The following is a 15943-nucleotide window of genomic DNA, read 5'->3' on the forward strand; positions in this document are numbered from 1 at the left end:
GAAGGCCTGGGAGCCGAACCCCCCCCCCCCGGTGACTCTGAGGTGGGTGGGCCAGGGCCCCCCCGGAAGGATCGGGGAGGCATTTAAATGCCTCCCCATGCCTTCCCTGGCCAGTCCAAGGGCCGGCTTGCCCGGGCTCCCCACAGCCATGGGGCACCCGGGCAAGCCAAGGGAAGGCATGGGTTGTGGCCTAGTATGCTAATGAGCTGACTATAAGGGGTGTGACCTAATATGCTAATATGTTTCTGCTGTTGGGTGTGGCCTATTATGCTAATGAGTTCCTGCTGGGCTTTTTCTACAAAAAAAGCCCTGGTTATGACACATTAACAGTGCCATCGTAAACTGAGTCACACCTGATTTATGGCGACCCCGGACAGTTTTCAAGGCAAGAGACATTCAGACGTGGTTTGCCGTTGCCTGCATCCACGTCATGACCCTGGTATTCTCAGCAGGTCTCCCCTCCAAATACTAACCAGGGCTGACCCTGCTTAGCTTCTGAGATCTGACGGGATCGGGCTAGCCTAGGCTACCTAGGTCAGGGCAAACTGAATCACAGCCTTCTAAGCCTACTGACTAAAGGGTGTACCTCTGCTTCGGATTGCATTGCAAGCCATCATCCATGCTGTCACCCCATATGATATGTTAAGCGACTCTCCAGTATGCATGGGAGTCAGGCAGGACTTGGCAGAAAAGGGATTACAAAAGGAATCTCTTTGAGTAGGGAAGGGCAATATTATGCTCCATCAGTGCACTTTCCCCATCTGACGTCCCTTTGGGCCAGCACTTGCCATTGCAATCCTCGTTTTGTACGATATGCCAAAGAGCTGTAAAGTCTCAAGAGTCATGATGGCCCAGCAGAGCTCCAAGCCAGATGTGCTCAGAGCTTAAACCACAGGAAACCATGACCTGGGATGCAGCCCACTATTTTTAACCTTATGCGGTGGCTCAAGTGGTTAAGACGCTGAACTGCAGGCTGTGGAAGGTCAGTAGTTCAGCGGTTCAAGACCCGAGTTGCCACATGACGGAGTGAGCTCCTGTCTCTAGTTCCAGCTCCTGCCAACCTAGCAGTTCGAAAGCAAGAAATTGCAAGTAGATAAATAGGGACCACTTCGGTGGGAAGGTAACAGTGTTCCGTGCGCCTTGGTGTTTAGTCATGCCGGCCACATGACCACGGAAACGTCTTCGGACAGCGCTGGCTCTTCGGCTTTGAAACGGAGATGAGCACCACAACCCTAGAGTCGGATTCGACTGGCTTTCGAGCAAGGGAACCTTTACCTTTATATCTTGATTCACAACAGCCAGGCCCAACTGCGCCTCCTCGCAGCAGGTGTAAAAACATTAACAACATGCATGCGTTTCCCTTTTCAGAAGGTATGAAACGCAGGTCTGTAAATGTGTACTTTTTCAAACTGTAACATGGGAAGCAGTCCCAAACAAATACGTTTAATTAGTTTATGCCAGAGCGGTCAACGGAGTAAGACCAATAAACAAGCAAGAATGGTTTCTGTTTGCACTAAATCACTCTTACATAGAGAATAATAATGTCAAAACTCTATGATCAGAGATTACAAGAAGTGGGGACCCACAACACTTGCGGGGGGAGGAAGGAGCTCCACATGGAGGAGGAGGAAGCAACCACAGGTGAGCCTTCTCCCCCGCTCCCCCCCCCCATGCACACCAATGGCAAGGCCCAGGCCCGCCAATCCTTCTTCCCCCAACCCCCCACACCGATGGCGAGGCCCACGCAGCTCCCAGCTGTCAGACCCGTCAATCTTTCTCCTCCGCCTTCCCTGCCCCAGCGGCGAGCCATACAGGCCCGCCGAGCCTCCCCCCCGGCTCCAGCAACATGGCCTGAGCAGCTCCCAGCCGCCAGGCCCACTAGTCTCCTCCCCCCCTGGCTCCAGCAGTGTGGCCTGAGCGACTCCCAGCTGCCGGGCCCGCCGAGTCTCCCCCACAACGGCCAGAGCGTTCTCTGCGCATGTGCAGGGAACGCTCTTTTACTTTTGGGGGGATTTAAGTATCCCCCATATATTTTTTCAACTTTTTAGATTTTTCTGCACATCCGGAGACTGCTCCAAGTGTGTAGGCAAATCTCCCTGCCCCCCAAGTGCCCCCGATGTGCGGATTTAGATATCCGCACAGAGGGGGCAACATGGCTATTAGATATATAGATGCTTCAAATAAGCAGCAGAAGCTAATTAGTAAAACAGATGCGTCACACATTGCTGAACAGTTACCTACTTAGTCTTGGAGTAACGAGGCAAAATGCTTACCTAACAAAATTACATTACTTGCTTCCAGGGCTATTTTTGGGCAGGAACACACAGGAACGGAGTTCCGGCTGGCTTCAGAGTTGGCCACGCCCACTACAGCCAAAACCTCTGCGTGCCTGGCTACAGAGGGAAGGCCTGGAGAGTGACACACATAACCCCGGTGACTCTGAGACAGGCAGGCCAGGGGTCCCCTGGGAGGATCGGGGAGGCATTTAAATGCCTCCCCGTGCCCTCCCTGGTCTGTCCAAGGGCCAGCTTGTCTGGGCTCCTCGCAGCTTTGGGGCGCCCGGGCAAGCCAAGGGAAGGTGTGGGGTGTGGCCCAATATGCTAATGAGCTGTGCTGTTGGGGGTGTGGCCTTTAATGCTAATGAGTTCCTGCTGGGCTTTTTCTACAAAAAAAGCCCTGAATTTGCTTCTATTTTTAGCAAGTCTCTTCCAAGCAAAGTATATTTAGAACTTCCATATGATCTCCTTGTTTCAAGATTTCACACACACCAGCCACAGCACTGGATGTGCTGGAAACGAAAAGGGAAATAGGATGTGTATGTCCGCAACAGCGCTTTTACATTCTTTATCTGCAAGGAGATGCCTGTATCAGTAGCTTGACAAAGAACACAAGACAGTTCTAGTAAAGACATGATGGAGAACCAGGGGAACAAGACGTGAGAAATGTTTCCTGTTCTGCTTGCCTCTCCATCACGGCCACCCGGCACTGCCCATAAGAAAACCCCACTGATGATGGGGGTGGAAAGTGCCATCAAGTGGCAGCCAACTTATGGTGACCCCACAGGGTTTTTAAGGCAAGAGGTGAGCAGAGATGGTTTGCCATGGCCTGCCCTCGTGTAGCAACCCAGGACTTCTTCGGTGGTGTGACGTCCCATCCAAGTATTAAGCAGGGCCAACCCTGCTTAGCTTCCAAGTTCTGAAGAGATCAGCCAGTCTTGGCCATCCAGACCATAATACATATATTTAAATAAAAAGGTAGTTTTATTATTGTTGTTGTTGTTCAGTCGCACAGTCGAGTCCGACTCTTTGCGACCCCATGGCCTAGCTCCCGCCAGGCCTTCCGGTCTTCCGCCGTCCTCTGAAGTTTGCTCAACTTCATGTTCGTTGCATCGATGACACTGTCTAACCATCTCATCCTTTGCCGTCCCCGTCTTCTTTGACCTTCAGTCTTTCCCAGCATCAGGGTCTTCTCCAGTGAGGGCTCCCTTCTCATTTGGTGGCCAAAGTATTTGAGCTTCAGTTTCATTATCTGGCCTTCCAGGGAACAGTCAGGGTTGATTTCTTTGAGGATTGACTGATTTGTTCTTCTTGCAGTCCAAGGGACTCTCAAGAGTCTCCTCCAGCACCATAGTTCAAAAGAATCTATTCTTCGGCGCTCGGCCTTCCTTATAGTCCAACTCTCGCAGCCATACATGACTACCGGGAATACCATTGCTTTGACCATGCGGACTTTTGTTGGCAGGGAGATGTCTCTACTTTTTATCATGCTGTTTAGGTTTGCCATCGCTTTCCTCCCAAGGAGCAGGCATTTATTTTATTTATTTTATTTAAATAAAAAGGTTGTTTTATAGTGTATCTCAAATCATTCCATGCTCAGAAAGCAAAACAGAAAATGAGTATACCACAAGCAACTTACCAAAATCCTATGAAGCAGAATAAGAATTAAACTGAAAACATAACTGAAAACATAACTAAACAAGAAATGCTCCCAGATATTAGAACGCTTGAGAAAAATGGTGTAATTATGCTGACTAGAGATGCTGCTGATTCATTAACTAGATATAAGTGCAGAAAAGGCATAATGAAAATTTGTTTCTAATCAATTAACGGTGGTACTATTTTTTAAATTTGAAAAAGCAAAAGAAAGTAATGGTAGGGAAGCAGTTATTTCAACTTGAACAACGAGAGAGCAAATAATAGATGTGTTCGATTCTTTATTAAAATACGTTGCAAACACAGTTGTTGTTTCTTTCGCAATGCTGTACCTCTTCTTTTAAGCAGGAAATGTCTGCTGCAACCAAGTCCACTCAAAAGTGAGTTTTCAGGCCAAACAGAAAAGAATGTAGCTGTCTGAGGTCATTCCCCATGGAAGCTTGAAGAGTTTGAATCATAGTAAAAGCAAAGGAGAAGAAGCTGCACATTGTTATCTGCACTGGGCCGTAACATATCAGACTGCACTGCAGTTTGTTGTTGTTCAGTCGCACAGTCGAGTCCGACTCTTCGCGACCCCATGGACCAAGTCATGCCAGGCCCTTCTGTCTTCTGCTGTCCTCTGAAGTTCACTCAATTTCATGTTCGTTGCATCGATGACACTGTCCGACCATCTCATCCTTTGTCGTCCCCGTCTTCTTTGACCTTCAGGCTTTCCCAGCATCAGGGTCTTCTCCAGTGAGTGCCCCCTTCTCATTGGGTGGCCAAAGTATTTGAGCTTCAGTTTCATTATCTGGCCTTCCAGGGAACAGTCAGGGTGACTAAATGTTTGACTACTCTCTCATATAAACTACTCCCTATACGTACAGGGAGCTGCGGTGGCTCAAGTGGTTAAGACGCTGAACTGCGGGCTGTGGAAGGTCGATAGTTCAGCAGTTCGAGGCCCGAGTGTGCCGCATGACGGAGTGAGCTCCCGTCTCTGGCCCCAGCTCCTGCCAACCTAGCAGTTTGAAAGCAAGAAATTGCAAGTAGATAAATAGGTACCACTTTGGTGGGAAGGTAACAGCGTTCTGTGCGCCTAGGTGTTTAGTCATGCCGGCCACATGACCACGGAAACGTCTTCGGACAGCGCTGGCTCTTCGGCTTTGAAACGGAGATGAGCACCGCAACCCTAGAGTCGGATTCAACTGGCTTTCGAGCAAGGGAACCTTTACCTTTATTTTATATGTATAAAAGTAGCATGTAAAGGATAAGGTTCTACATTAACCCTTTTCCTACAACTGTTTGTACAAGCAGTTTTGTACAATGTGAGCAAAATATTCAAAGATTCTATCTTGTAAACCTTCCCACTAGGTGGCGGGGGGGGCTTCTGCTATTCCTTTTAACTCTCAGAGAAGGCTGATTAGGGAGGAGATATCCCCGTGGTCTTGTGCCATACATTAACAAGAAAATCCCTTTACTACACAAGTGATTGCTGCTTTAATAAAGATGCCAACTCTATCGGGCTTCATCTCTACCACAGTTCTCACTAAAATCTCACTTTAATCAAGAAATGACTTCCATCCTTCACTGACATACAATCTCAGGGAAGAAGCCATTGTGCTGAAATCACCAAACTTTGTTTAAAACAAAAATAGGAGTATTTTTCATTTCCACACAGAGAGGGAAACCCCCCCCCACACACACACATACAGTGTTCCCTCTAAACTGAGCTGGTGTGAGCCAGCTCACAGTTCTTTAGCCTCCGGCTCACACAGTTTTGTCTCAGCTCAGGAATGAGGGCTCCAGAGCAAACTAGTTCATGCAGGAGCCAAATCGCTCGCTCACAACTTTAATGCCAGCAGCTCACAAAGTAGAATGTTTGCCTACAAGACTCCACAGCTTAGAGGGAGCATTGCACATAATACTGTGTTACCAATGCAGCCTGTTGTCTAGCTATCCCATTACAGCAGAAGTGAGCAAATTCTGGTGCCCTTCGGGCTTTCGTCAGCTGTTAATTAGTGACTAAGTAAATAATGCATGCTGCAACACAAAAAATGCATTATCGCAAGGGAATTCTGATTTTTTTTCCTCTTTCAAGAGGTTAAAACACGTTTTACAAAAACATCATTCAAATATTAACAGAAATATGAGAGGTCATGTACTTTCACTGAACATTCATTTTTCGAACAGACATTCAAGTGGCAAAGAGGAAGGATGGATGAAGGAGGTGCTTTTACTTAGGGGTAGACCTGACGGCATGCGCAGAGCATCTGAATAATAATGAGTTCAGGATGCTGTATAGGAGCTATATACAGTGGCTTTATTTACAGTTATATACATTAGTCCATGCCACCATGCGGTATCCCAGATTCACAGAACTGACCCACAAGGTGCTTCGCAGTACACTCTCCACAGGTGTGGAACACTTGCTATAGGACTACATTCCTTATATACAATACTAGCACCAATCAGAGTCATTTTGCCAACTCATGGTGACAGTTAATTGAGCTGATGCAACCTAGTGCAATCTGCATCTGGTGACCCTGTCACATGACAGTCTTGCCTGTCACCTAGATCAGTTTAATCTTACACATGCATCACTGGCTGTCATCTTGCATACATATAATACAATGTGCCAACAAGACCTCGGATTCAATCTGTGGCATTACTACTTACAAAGTATCAGATAGCACACCTGGAAGAGAGCTTTTTGAGACACTGACATCCAGAGTATACAATTTCAGACAAGAAGAAACGTCATTAGCATAAAAAACACGCTCATTTATATCTGAAATACCTGACTCAAATTCTAAAAGCCCCTTTTTAGATATCTGTCTTCCTGATTCAGGAAAGTTAATTATTGTAAAAGAAAAATCCTTTTGATACTAAAATAAGAACAAATCTGATGTCCAATATTTTTCTTATGTTACAAATTTAACTAAGAAACCAAAGTCAAAAATTTAATGTAAAGTTCCTTTTTGAAGTTAGTATAAATATAGGAATTTTATATTATGCTCCTATATTACACCTTTTGGCTTTGCCTTGAGTTTCTTCTCAGGTGTTTGAGTATTTGGCATGCCCCCTCGTCCTCAGCATCTTTCACATTGCCTTAAAAATCCACTTGTATTACCTGATGTTACCACGTTTTTTTTCTTGTGTTCAGACAATTTCGTAAACATCCCAGCACCCTCTCATACCGTCCCAGTTTTTCTGCCGTTCCTAATAAAACTGGTTTCTCCCGCACTTTTTTTCAAAGTGAAATGTATTTGCAACAAAGCCTCTGTTCTGTAATCTGAACTAAGTTTTTTTGCATTGGCAACTTCCGGCACAACACACCAGCCTGCCAAAATCCATCCGGAAAGGGCAGGATGCTGTGGGTGTCTGAAGGTGCCTGCATTGGGGCATCTTCGTCTTTGCTCTGCTTTGTGAGCGTGTGTGTGCATGTGTGTGCATGTGTGTGCATGTGTGTGCATGCCTCTCTCTCTCTCTCTCTCTCTCTTCATCTGGCCTCGTCTCCTCTCTGCCTCTCTCTCTACCGATAAACTGGGAATCACATCCTTCTCTTCAATACCAAAGCCAAGGGTACAAATAAATTATATTTCGTGCTTCAGCTACTGTGCTTTACACAAGAGAGAATGGGGCTACTCATGTAAAGAAGGCAAGGGAACTAGGCTGCTGAAATGCTCAAACACCTCAATGTCCGTGCAAAAAAATGCAACACCCTCCCCCCCAACGTGCAACAGAAGGAACTCCTGTGGGTAAGTCTGCACGGATCCCACTGAGAACGTGCTCATCAAAAGTGGCACATCATGCACGGAAGGTGGCAGCAGTCTGAAAAACACCCTCCTCCTTTGGCAAACAGAGAAGTGCTGGTCACATTTGTGTACAGAAGAGACTGAAAGGAGCCGGGGATGCTCCAATGTTGTGTCAGTAATTCAGCTACAATTCTATCAGAAAGGCCACAGTAGTGCAACACTGATCAACAAGGCTCGTTTTTACTTCACTGTTCTCTTTACAGATGCATTAAAAAGGGTATTTACTCACCAGCTTACAAGGAGAAAGATACTCATCCACTAGTAAGTCTCCATCATCTCTAACTGATGGACTGGGATTCAAGAGTCCTTGCAAGCCCAAGTCTGTCACACGAACTGTGGCAGAGCCTGGTCTCGGAACTCGGTCTAGTTTCCAGGTTAGTTCCATCTCCGAATTCTCTAAGTATAAAACATGAACAAAAACTAGTTATTTGATCGCAGCATTTACTTCACACATTCTTAAGCTAATGTTGAAGTATCCAGGTTTCTGATAACAATCCTGCAATGATACTGAAATCAGATAGAAATGTTAATATAAAATTAAAATATAATGCAATACTCAAATGTTTACCATCAATATTTTACTTCTGGCATCTAATAATTTGGTAGGATCACCTTCATGAATGGGTATTTAAAATACTAACAGACTTGGGCCCTGGTCACACGGAGCATTAGCCACGCTAGAGGGACGGAAGATAGGCGGATTTTCCAGGCGCGATCTCACCACCACAACTGGGAAACGTAGAGCTCCCGCAGCTCACCCGAGGCTTCCCGCCGAAGACGCACAGTAAAAAACTAGTACCTTGGAGGTACTAGTTTCCGGAAACCGCGGGGCAAGGGCGGGCGTCTGATCGCATTTCCGGTGGCATCCGGCGCCCGCCCATGCCCCATTGCGAAAAGGGTTTTTTTTCCCGGAAGTCTGCAGGGATGCGCACAGGCACCCAACGGGGCATGCGCATACTTCAGGTTAAAAACAAAAACACAACCCCGCTTGCCGTGCCGCTTCTTTGGCGCGGTGAGTGATCAGCACCTCCCCCCTAACCACAGGACCTCGACGGGACCGCGAGGGGACGCCTGATCGCATAATCGCACATTATTTCGCTGCGGGGCAAACAGCCATGCCTCCCCCCCCCCCATGATATCCGGCCCGTGTGACCGGGGCCCATATTTGGTTTCATTAAACTGTCTACTAAAGCTATCTATTTATGTTTAAGATACACTATTAATTTTATTTTCATTTCCATTGGTTTCAGTGTTTTCCACCTGCAACTTTCCCCCCTCCATTTTGAGACAGGGTACTCCTCACACAAGAGATCTTCCACACTTTACACAGATGGAAGAAAGCACCTAACACAGAGAAACTTCTTACTAATAAAATAGTTACAGAGAGGTATTTTGTAATCCAAGAAAGCAACTAATGGGGACAGATAATGTACAATAACTACATGTACCCTTGTGCATTTACATGTGTCCATTTGTTCACATATAAAGAAAGTAAGGAGGTCATTCTGCCCAATCTTTTACTTAGATTGGAAGACTTTACTATTATATCATGGCAAATGCAACACTGCAGACAGCATGAGCTGACATATTGGACTGGATCTAAAGAACCATAAGAAAAGGTGGCCTTTAGTGCTGTTAACCAAATACTTATGCAACAGCTTGCATAGGGTTACCATATTTAGAAAAGCAAAAAAGAAGACATATTTCCCAACTGACTACTTCAAATATGTGACCACTATGACAAATCTCATTTTAAATACCCCTACTATTTAAGCTGTGATAACTGCTACTAACTAGGAATATTCCTAACCTTCCAAACCAAAAAGAGGACATTATAATAGATTTTTAAAAACATCCCAAAAGAGGACGGACACAAAATAAAGAGGACATGTCCTCTAAAAAGAATATACCTCTTAAACGTAAGGTTGCATGAAAGTTCACAAGTAAGTTTATAGCAGTAGCTTCCTATAAAAACTAGATTTATAGCAGTTTACTTGCATCTGCAGAAAGCCCATGCACAACAGAACACTAATTAGGGATATATATGTAGATTAACATTAAGCATATTTATAATCAAAAGTCTGTCAGGAGGGTCCTCCCTCTCTCGACCTCCTGTCTCGCCACCCCACCGCCAACCAGACAGCTAGCGGTTCTGTGTCGATTATCGAGAGCTTAACAAAGTCTCAAAATTCGTCACCTATCCTATGCCTCAGCCCGACCTCTTACTGGACCATCTGGGAGCTGCCAAGGTGCTCTCAGCCCTCGACCTAAGGGGTACTGGCAGGTACCTGTCCGGGAGTCGGAATGAGAGAAAACGGCTTTTGCTACTCCTTCAGGCTTGTACCAGTTTGTCCGCATGCCCTTTGGACTTCATGGGGCAGCAGCCACGTTTCGACGCCTCGTAGACATAGTCTTGGCGGGATATCGCGACTTCGTCGCCACGTACATAGACAACATTATTATACTTAGCCCTGATTGGGACACCCATGTATGCCATCTGACAGAGGCCTTGCGAGACATAAAAGCTGCCGGCCTCACAGCCAACCCCAGCAAGAGTCATATAGGGTTGCAAGAGCTAAAATACCTGGGTTTCATTGTAGGGCAAGGACGGGTATGGCCAATGCCCCAGAAAGTTCTCCAGATCCGCGATTACCCGAGGCCCCAGACTAAGAAAAAACTACAACGGTTCTTGGGTCTCCTTGGGTATTACAGTCGCTTCCTACCACAATATGCCACCTGTGCCGCACCCCTAACGAATCTCTTCCGGAAGAACCACCCCAATCAGTTCTCCTGGGGACCCACAGAACTCCAAGCGTTCTCGAACCTCTGGGAAGCCCTGGATCACACTTCCTCCTTGTATAATCCGGACTTCACTCAGCCATTCCTGGTCCATACAGACGCGTCCAACACGGGGATCGGTGCGGTCCTGTCCCAAATGTGAGAAGGGCAGGAGGACCCAATCTTGTTTCTTAGCCACAAACGACAAGATGCGGAGCACAACTATTCCACGGTGGAGCGAGAAGCCCTGGCCATCAAATGGGTCATAGGCGCTTTGATGTTTTACTTAAACAATAACCCTTTCATCCTCGTGACGGACCACACATCCCTTCAGTGGACGTATAGGATCAAAGACAACAATGTGAGGGTGCGCCAGTGGTATTTGTCCCTTCTCCCTTATAGGTTCACCATCCAATACTGGGCTGGCCAACACGATCAAAACGCTGTCTCTCCCACCTCTTTGAGGAACCCCAAGACATCACGGGGCTAAGGGGTGTGTGTGTCAGGAGGGTCCCCCCTCCTCGACCTCCTGCCTTGCCACCCCACCGCCAACCAGACAGCTGGCCCCACCGACGGAGGAGAGGACCAGCTACATGCAGACCCTCCAGAGGTCCAGGGACGAGCCCAGAGCCAATGTCGTAGTGGGGCCCCACCGGGTTCCCCTTGTTTCAACAGCTATCACCCGGACAGACACACCGAGGTTCAAAGAAGGGCCAGGAGTACTTCCCCCTTGTCCTGCACAAGGCACTCCCGCGACAAAAGGAGGGTGTGGAGGGGGAGGAGCAGCGGTGGCCCGATCGGGAGGAAGAAGAGTAGATCTCCTCGTGAGGAAGAGCCGGGCTGACTGGCACAATGGCCAGCTTGCTGTAGGGCGGGGGGTCAAAGAGAGGAATAAAGAGGCAATAGGGAGGCATGCTGGGGAGGATGTGACCTGGACTTATGCTGACCGGGAGTCCGCGTGTGAAGGACAACAAAGGAAAGACTCAGAGAAAGTATGCCCGGAGGGGCGAAAGCTGGGCGAGGACTTAAAGCCCGTGGTGTGAACACTGGATCCCAGAATAAGCCCAGGTAGGGCGGTCTTGGCGTGCTGTAACGGCCGGCCAGCCCAAGAGTCTGTGGTTGCCTCTGCCCTCGCGTCTCTCATTCTCTCGGCAACCGCCCGCCCACGCTGGACTTGACCCCGTTGTGACGGACGCGGACGTGACAAAGTCCCACTATGTTCAATGACTTTTACTCCTTATTAAATGTCCTTTAGGACTGCAGCCATTTCATGCAATTGCTCTAACTCAAGGCACAGAACAACCGTTCTATGAACAGGAAACACTGTCCACATGTGGGAGGTCCCCTTCTGTTCCAGCTCAAGGCTCCAAAGAGTTAATCAACACATGTAAAATAAATATCTCACCTCCTCAAAACATTGCTGTTGCATTTCAAAATGTCCTCTCGTCTCTGAAACATGTGTTGAAACAGAACTTACTTATGGTTTGACAAGATCAATTTGCGGTTTAATATCCGAAGTGATGCTCTTGGTTTTATACTTCCCAATATTGATCTGGTACTTGGAATTCATATAGAATGAATTAGCAAGGAGAACAATTTCCCCCCAGCCACATCTGTGTATCTATAAGAGTGAAGAGCTTCCAAAGCTAAACATGCAATAATAAAATTAGCAATGAACATTTAAAAGAGGACCCAAAAATATTGTATTATAAAACAGCTGAACACAGGACCACATCCATGTGACGTTTATTTAAAGATTACTTTCTCCTTTTCAGTATAACTACATTGATCCCACGCAGGGATGGAAAGAATCTGCATAATCAAGCAAGCTTCTTGGTGTCAAGAGGGGTCTTTCTATTTTAAGTGTTGCAACATAAGAGTAAAGTAAAGGTAAAGGTTCCCTTGCTCGAAAGCCAGTCGAATCCGACTCTAGGGTTGCGGTGCTCATCTCCGTTTCAAAGCCGAAGAGCCAGCACTGTCCGAAGACGTTTCCGTGGTCATGTGGCCGGCATGACTAAACACCAAGGCGCACGGAACACTGTGACCTTCCCACCGAAGTGGTACCTATTTATCTACTTGCAATTTCTTGCTTTCGAACTGCTAGGTTGGCAGGAGCTGGAACTAGAGACGGGTGCTCACTCCGTCTTGCGGCACCTGGGTCTCGAACTGCTGAACGACCAACCTTCCACAGCCTGCAGTTCAGCGTCTTAACCACTTGAGCCACCGCAGCTCCTAGCATAAAATTAGCACCCTCTAAAATGTAAAAAACTGCTCCTAATGTACTGTGATAACTCTTTCTTGTACCATTACTAAGAATTATGAAGTGGCACAGAAAAGGTACTTGATGTTAAGGCTCAGTAAACGGGTCAGGTGTCAAGGATTTAACAGATTGAATCCAAAGTTGCTTTCAACTGGCAGAAAAGCACTGCCCCTCCCGAAGGAGGTAGGGATAATTTTGGCCAGTTCTCCCCTCCCATTACAGATACCCACACGTGCATCCCGTGCTGTTCCTAGAGTGGAATTTCTGACTGCCAAGGGAAGAACAGCTCCGCTCCATGATTGGTTTGTGGCTTGCATTACTTTGGATCCAAATGGAGCTGTTTTGATGGCATTTGTTGTTCAGTCGCACAGTCGAGTCCGACTCTTTGCGACCCCATGGACCAGATCCCGCCAGGCCCTCCTGTCTCCCGCCGTCCTCTGAAGTTGGCTCAACTTCATGTTCGTTGCATCGATGACACTGTCTGACCATCTCATCCTTTGCTGTCCCCGTCTTCTTTGACCTTCAATCTTTCCCAGCATCAGGGTCTTCCCCAGTGAGTGCTCCCTTCTCATTGGGTGGCCAAAGTATTTGAGCTTCAGTTTCATTATCTGGCCTTCCGGGGAACAGTCAGGGTTGATTTCTTTTAGGATTGACTGATTTGATCTTCTTGCAGTCCGAAGGACTCTCAAGAGTCTTCTCCAGCACCATCGTTCAAAAGAATCTATTCTTCGGCGCCCGGCCTTCCTTATAGTCCAACTCTCGCAGCCATACATGACTACTGGGAATACCATTGCTTTGACCATGCAGACTTTTGTTGGCAGGGTGATGTCTCTACTTTTTATCATGCTGTTTAGGTTCGCCATCGCTTTCCTCCCAAGGAGCAGGTGTCTTTTAATTTCATGGCTGCAGTCACAGTCTGCTGGGATCCCAGGAACGTGAAGTCTGTCACTACTTCCACGACTTCCCCTTCTATTTGCCAAGGAGTTTAAAATAAACTTTATAAAGGTACAATCAATTTCAACTAATAGTATTTTTGAACTGCTCCTACGTCTGTCACAGTAAGTGAAGTGCTGGACCCTGTGAGGAGTACTGCATTTGTCCACCATTATATGTGAGGAATTAAAACAGTGAAGACATAACACTTGTAAATCACTGGAACTGGTTTAGAAGCATCCTCACCATGTTTCAGTGCAGACATGCTTCTTTTCTCCATGGCTAAGCATCAGAAAAAATGGTTCTGCACCTAAAGCTAACTATGCAGGGTACCAACTGGCTAGCATCCAAGGGAACGGGCCATTGGATACTTACCGTGAAGGGCCCTTCTCCTCTGAGATGAAGGAGGACATCTTGCTGGGTGTCTCCCACCCTATCCTTAGGGAGGCAGGAACCAAACTTCACTTCCTGTACCTTCTCCTGCCTAATCTTTAAATAAATACTGCATTTTTTTTTTCAAAATATGGTTTCTTTAATTAAACAATAAGACAATGGACAAATATATTAAGAACAAACATACATCCTCAGCCGTCAAATGGGTGTGGGGGGGGTTCCTTTTAAAAAGCCAGACAGCCTGCCTGAAACATGGCGGGAAAGGCAGCAACACTGGTAGCTGACTTAGCCTTTGACTGCACGGAATGAGCATTCGTCATGAAAACTGCAGAGCTGGGGAAGAGGGGATCACACGGTGAGTAAAGAATCGGTTAGTATTTCTCTAAATTAGTATGTCACTGTCATAAGGAAGAAGAAAAGACTTGTGGAGTGAAGACCTGAAGAAAGATGATATTTGTCTGCAATGAAGATGGTAGAATTAAGAGAAAGATAGAAAACGTATAAAGGGATTCCTGAAAACAAATTTGAGAAAATTACCCTAAAAGTCACAAAATGTATGGAATACCAAGATATTTTACCTTACAGGTAAGTCTCAATATTTCACAAGGTGCAGATTCTTGTTTTTGTCTTTGTTTTTAAATAGAGTTCAAGGCTAAAGAAATATCAATATGTTCAGTTCAAAGATATTTTCCATTGCCTTTTTTATTTGTATGAGCCTTGATATACCAACAGTCTCTCTGTGGGAGACAAAATGAACTGTAATGGAATTCACAAAGTTGTCTATTAAAATTTTTCAGAGCACCACAGATGACCAACACAGATTTAGACCTGAGTTGCACTTGTTCTAAATCCTCTTATTCCAGAAAAACCCTGAGCTGTTTTAAGCAAGGCATTCAACCATTCAATAATATAACTCCCATTCTGTCTCATGAACACATTTTATCTATTTTGCTATACGTTTTATAGTAGCTTTATACTAGAAATCAAAATTCTCTATACGCTATAGACAAAGCATCATTTTGAAAGTCCAGTGTTCTCCTCTTCGTCTATGGATTTTTACTGTATTCCAAGAGTATATAATAATTCATTTTCATACATGCAAGCAACAGCCCAAGTGATACTACAATCACTAAATGAATAAAGAAGTCTGTACAGATGAAATCATGAATTGTTTGGTTTTGAAAGACCTGAGGGAGTCATGAATGCCAATTCAGGTGTAATTTTCTGAAAGTGCCCTGAAGATAACCTCTTCTGGGGGGGGGGGGGGGGGAATTAGGCAGCTGGGATTTACTATGATGTTAACAGGAAACTACCATTACATCAATCACTTCTTAACACTAAGAACATTAATGGTAAGAACATTTATGTATTATGCTGCACATCTCTTCCTTGTTTTACCAGACCTTGTTTTTTTTTAAATGCTGAGAAAAATTAAGAGAGGTAGACTCCATTATGAATGTCAGTGTTCAAACAAACTGTTTCACTATTCTTCAAGAGATACTTCTTACCTGTTTGTCCATGATAAGTACAAATATCCTCCAGATGACCAGAAAATCCTCAGCTACAAAGAGAGTACAAGAGACATATGCCCTCAACCTAGGAAGAAGAAAGAGACCAGATGCCGTTTGTATTGTGACCTCCAAAAACAATACAATGCCCCTTACTGGTAGATGTCTCCCCCAGTCTTTTTCGCATTTTCAAGAGGAGAGGATTGCCAGGGTAGAAGAGAATGATTAATAGTAACTTTATCTCCTAGTTCATTTCCTTTTTTATTTGCTAGGAGGTAGGAATACTGGTAGACTGCATGCATTAGATACGTCCATGGGCAATGCTCCCTCTAAGCTGTGGAGTCT

The 15943-nt window shown here is 45.9% G+C and overlaps 1 protein-coding gene across 1 annotated transcript in view; it reads right to left on the minus strand.

Annotated features, from left to right (window-relative positions):
* LRRC56 (leucine rich repeat containing 56) overlaps positions 1–15661 on the minus strand; it is a 95049-nt gene extending 79388 nt beyond the window's left edge. The window contains exons 1-2 of the mRNA XM_015405610.1: positions 15599–15661; positions 7952–8122 (exon numbers count right to left, since the gene is read on the minus strand). Coding sequence (XP_015261096.1) covers positions 7952–8111 — 160 coding nt within the window. The 5' untranslated portion in view covers positions 8112–8122; positions 15599–15661. The remainder of the gene's footprint in view (positions 1–7951; positions 8123–15598) is intronic.
* Between the last annotated feature and the right edge of the window lie 282 nt (positions 15662–15943).

The sequence above is a fragment of the Gekko japonicus genome, unplaced genomic scaffold (genome assembly GCF_001447785.1).
Source record: "Gekko japonicus isolate JY-2015 unplaced genomic scaffold, Gekko_japonicus_V1.1 scaffold3408, whole genome shotgun sequence".
Taxonomy (NCBI): Eukaryota; Metazoa; Chordata; class Lepidosauria; order Squamata; family Gekkonidae; genus Gekko; species Gekko japonicus.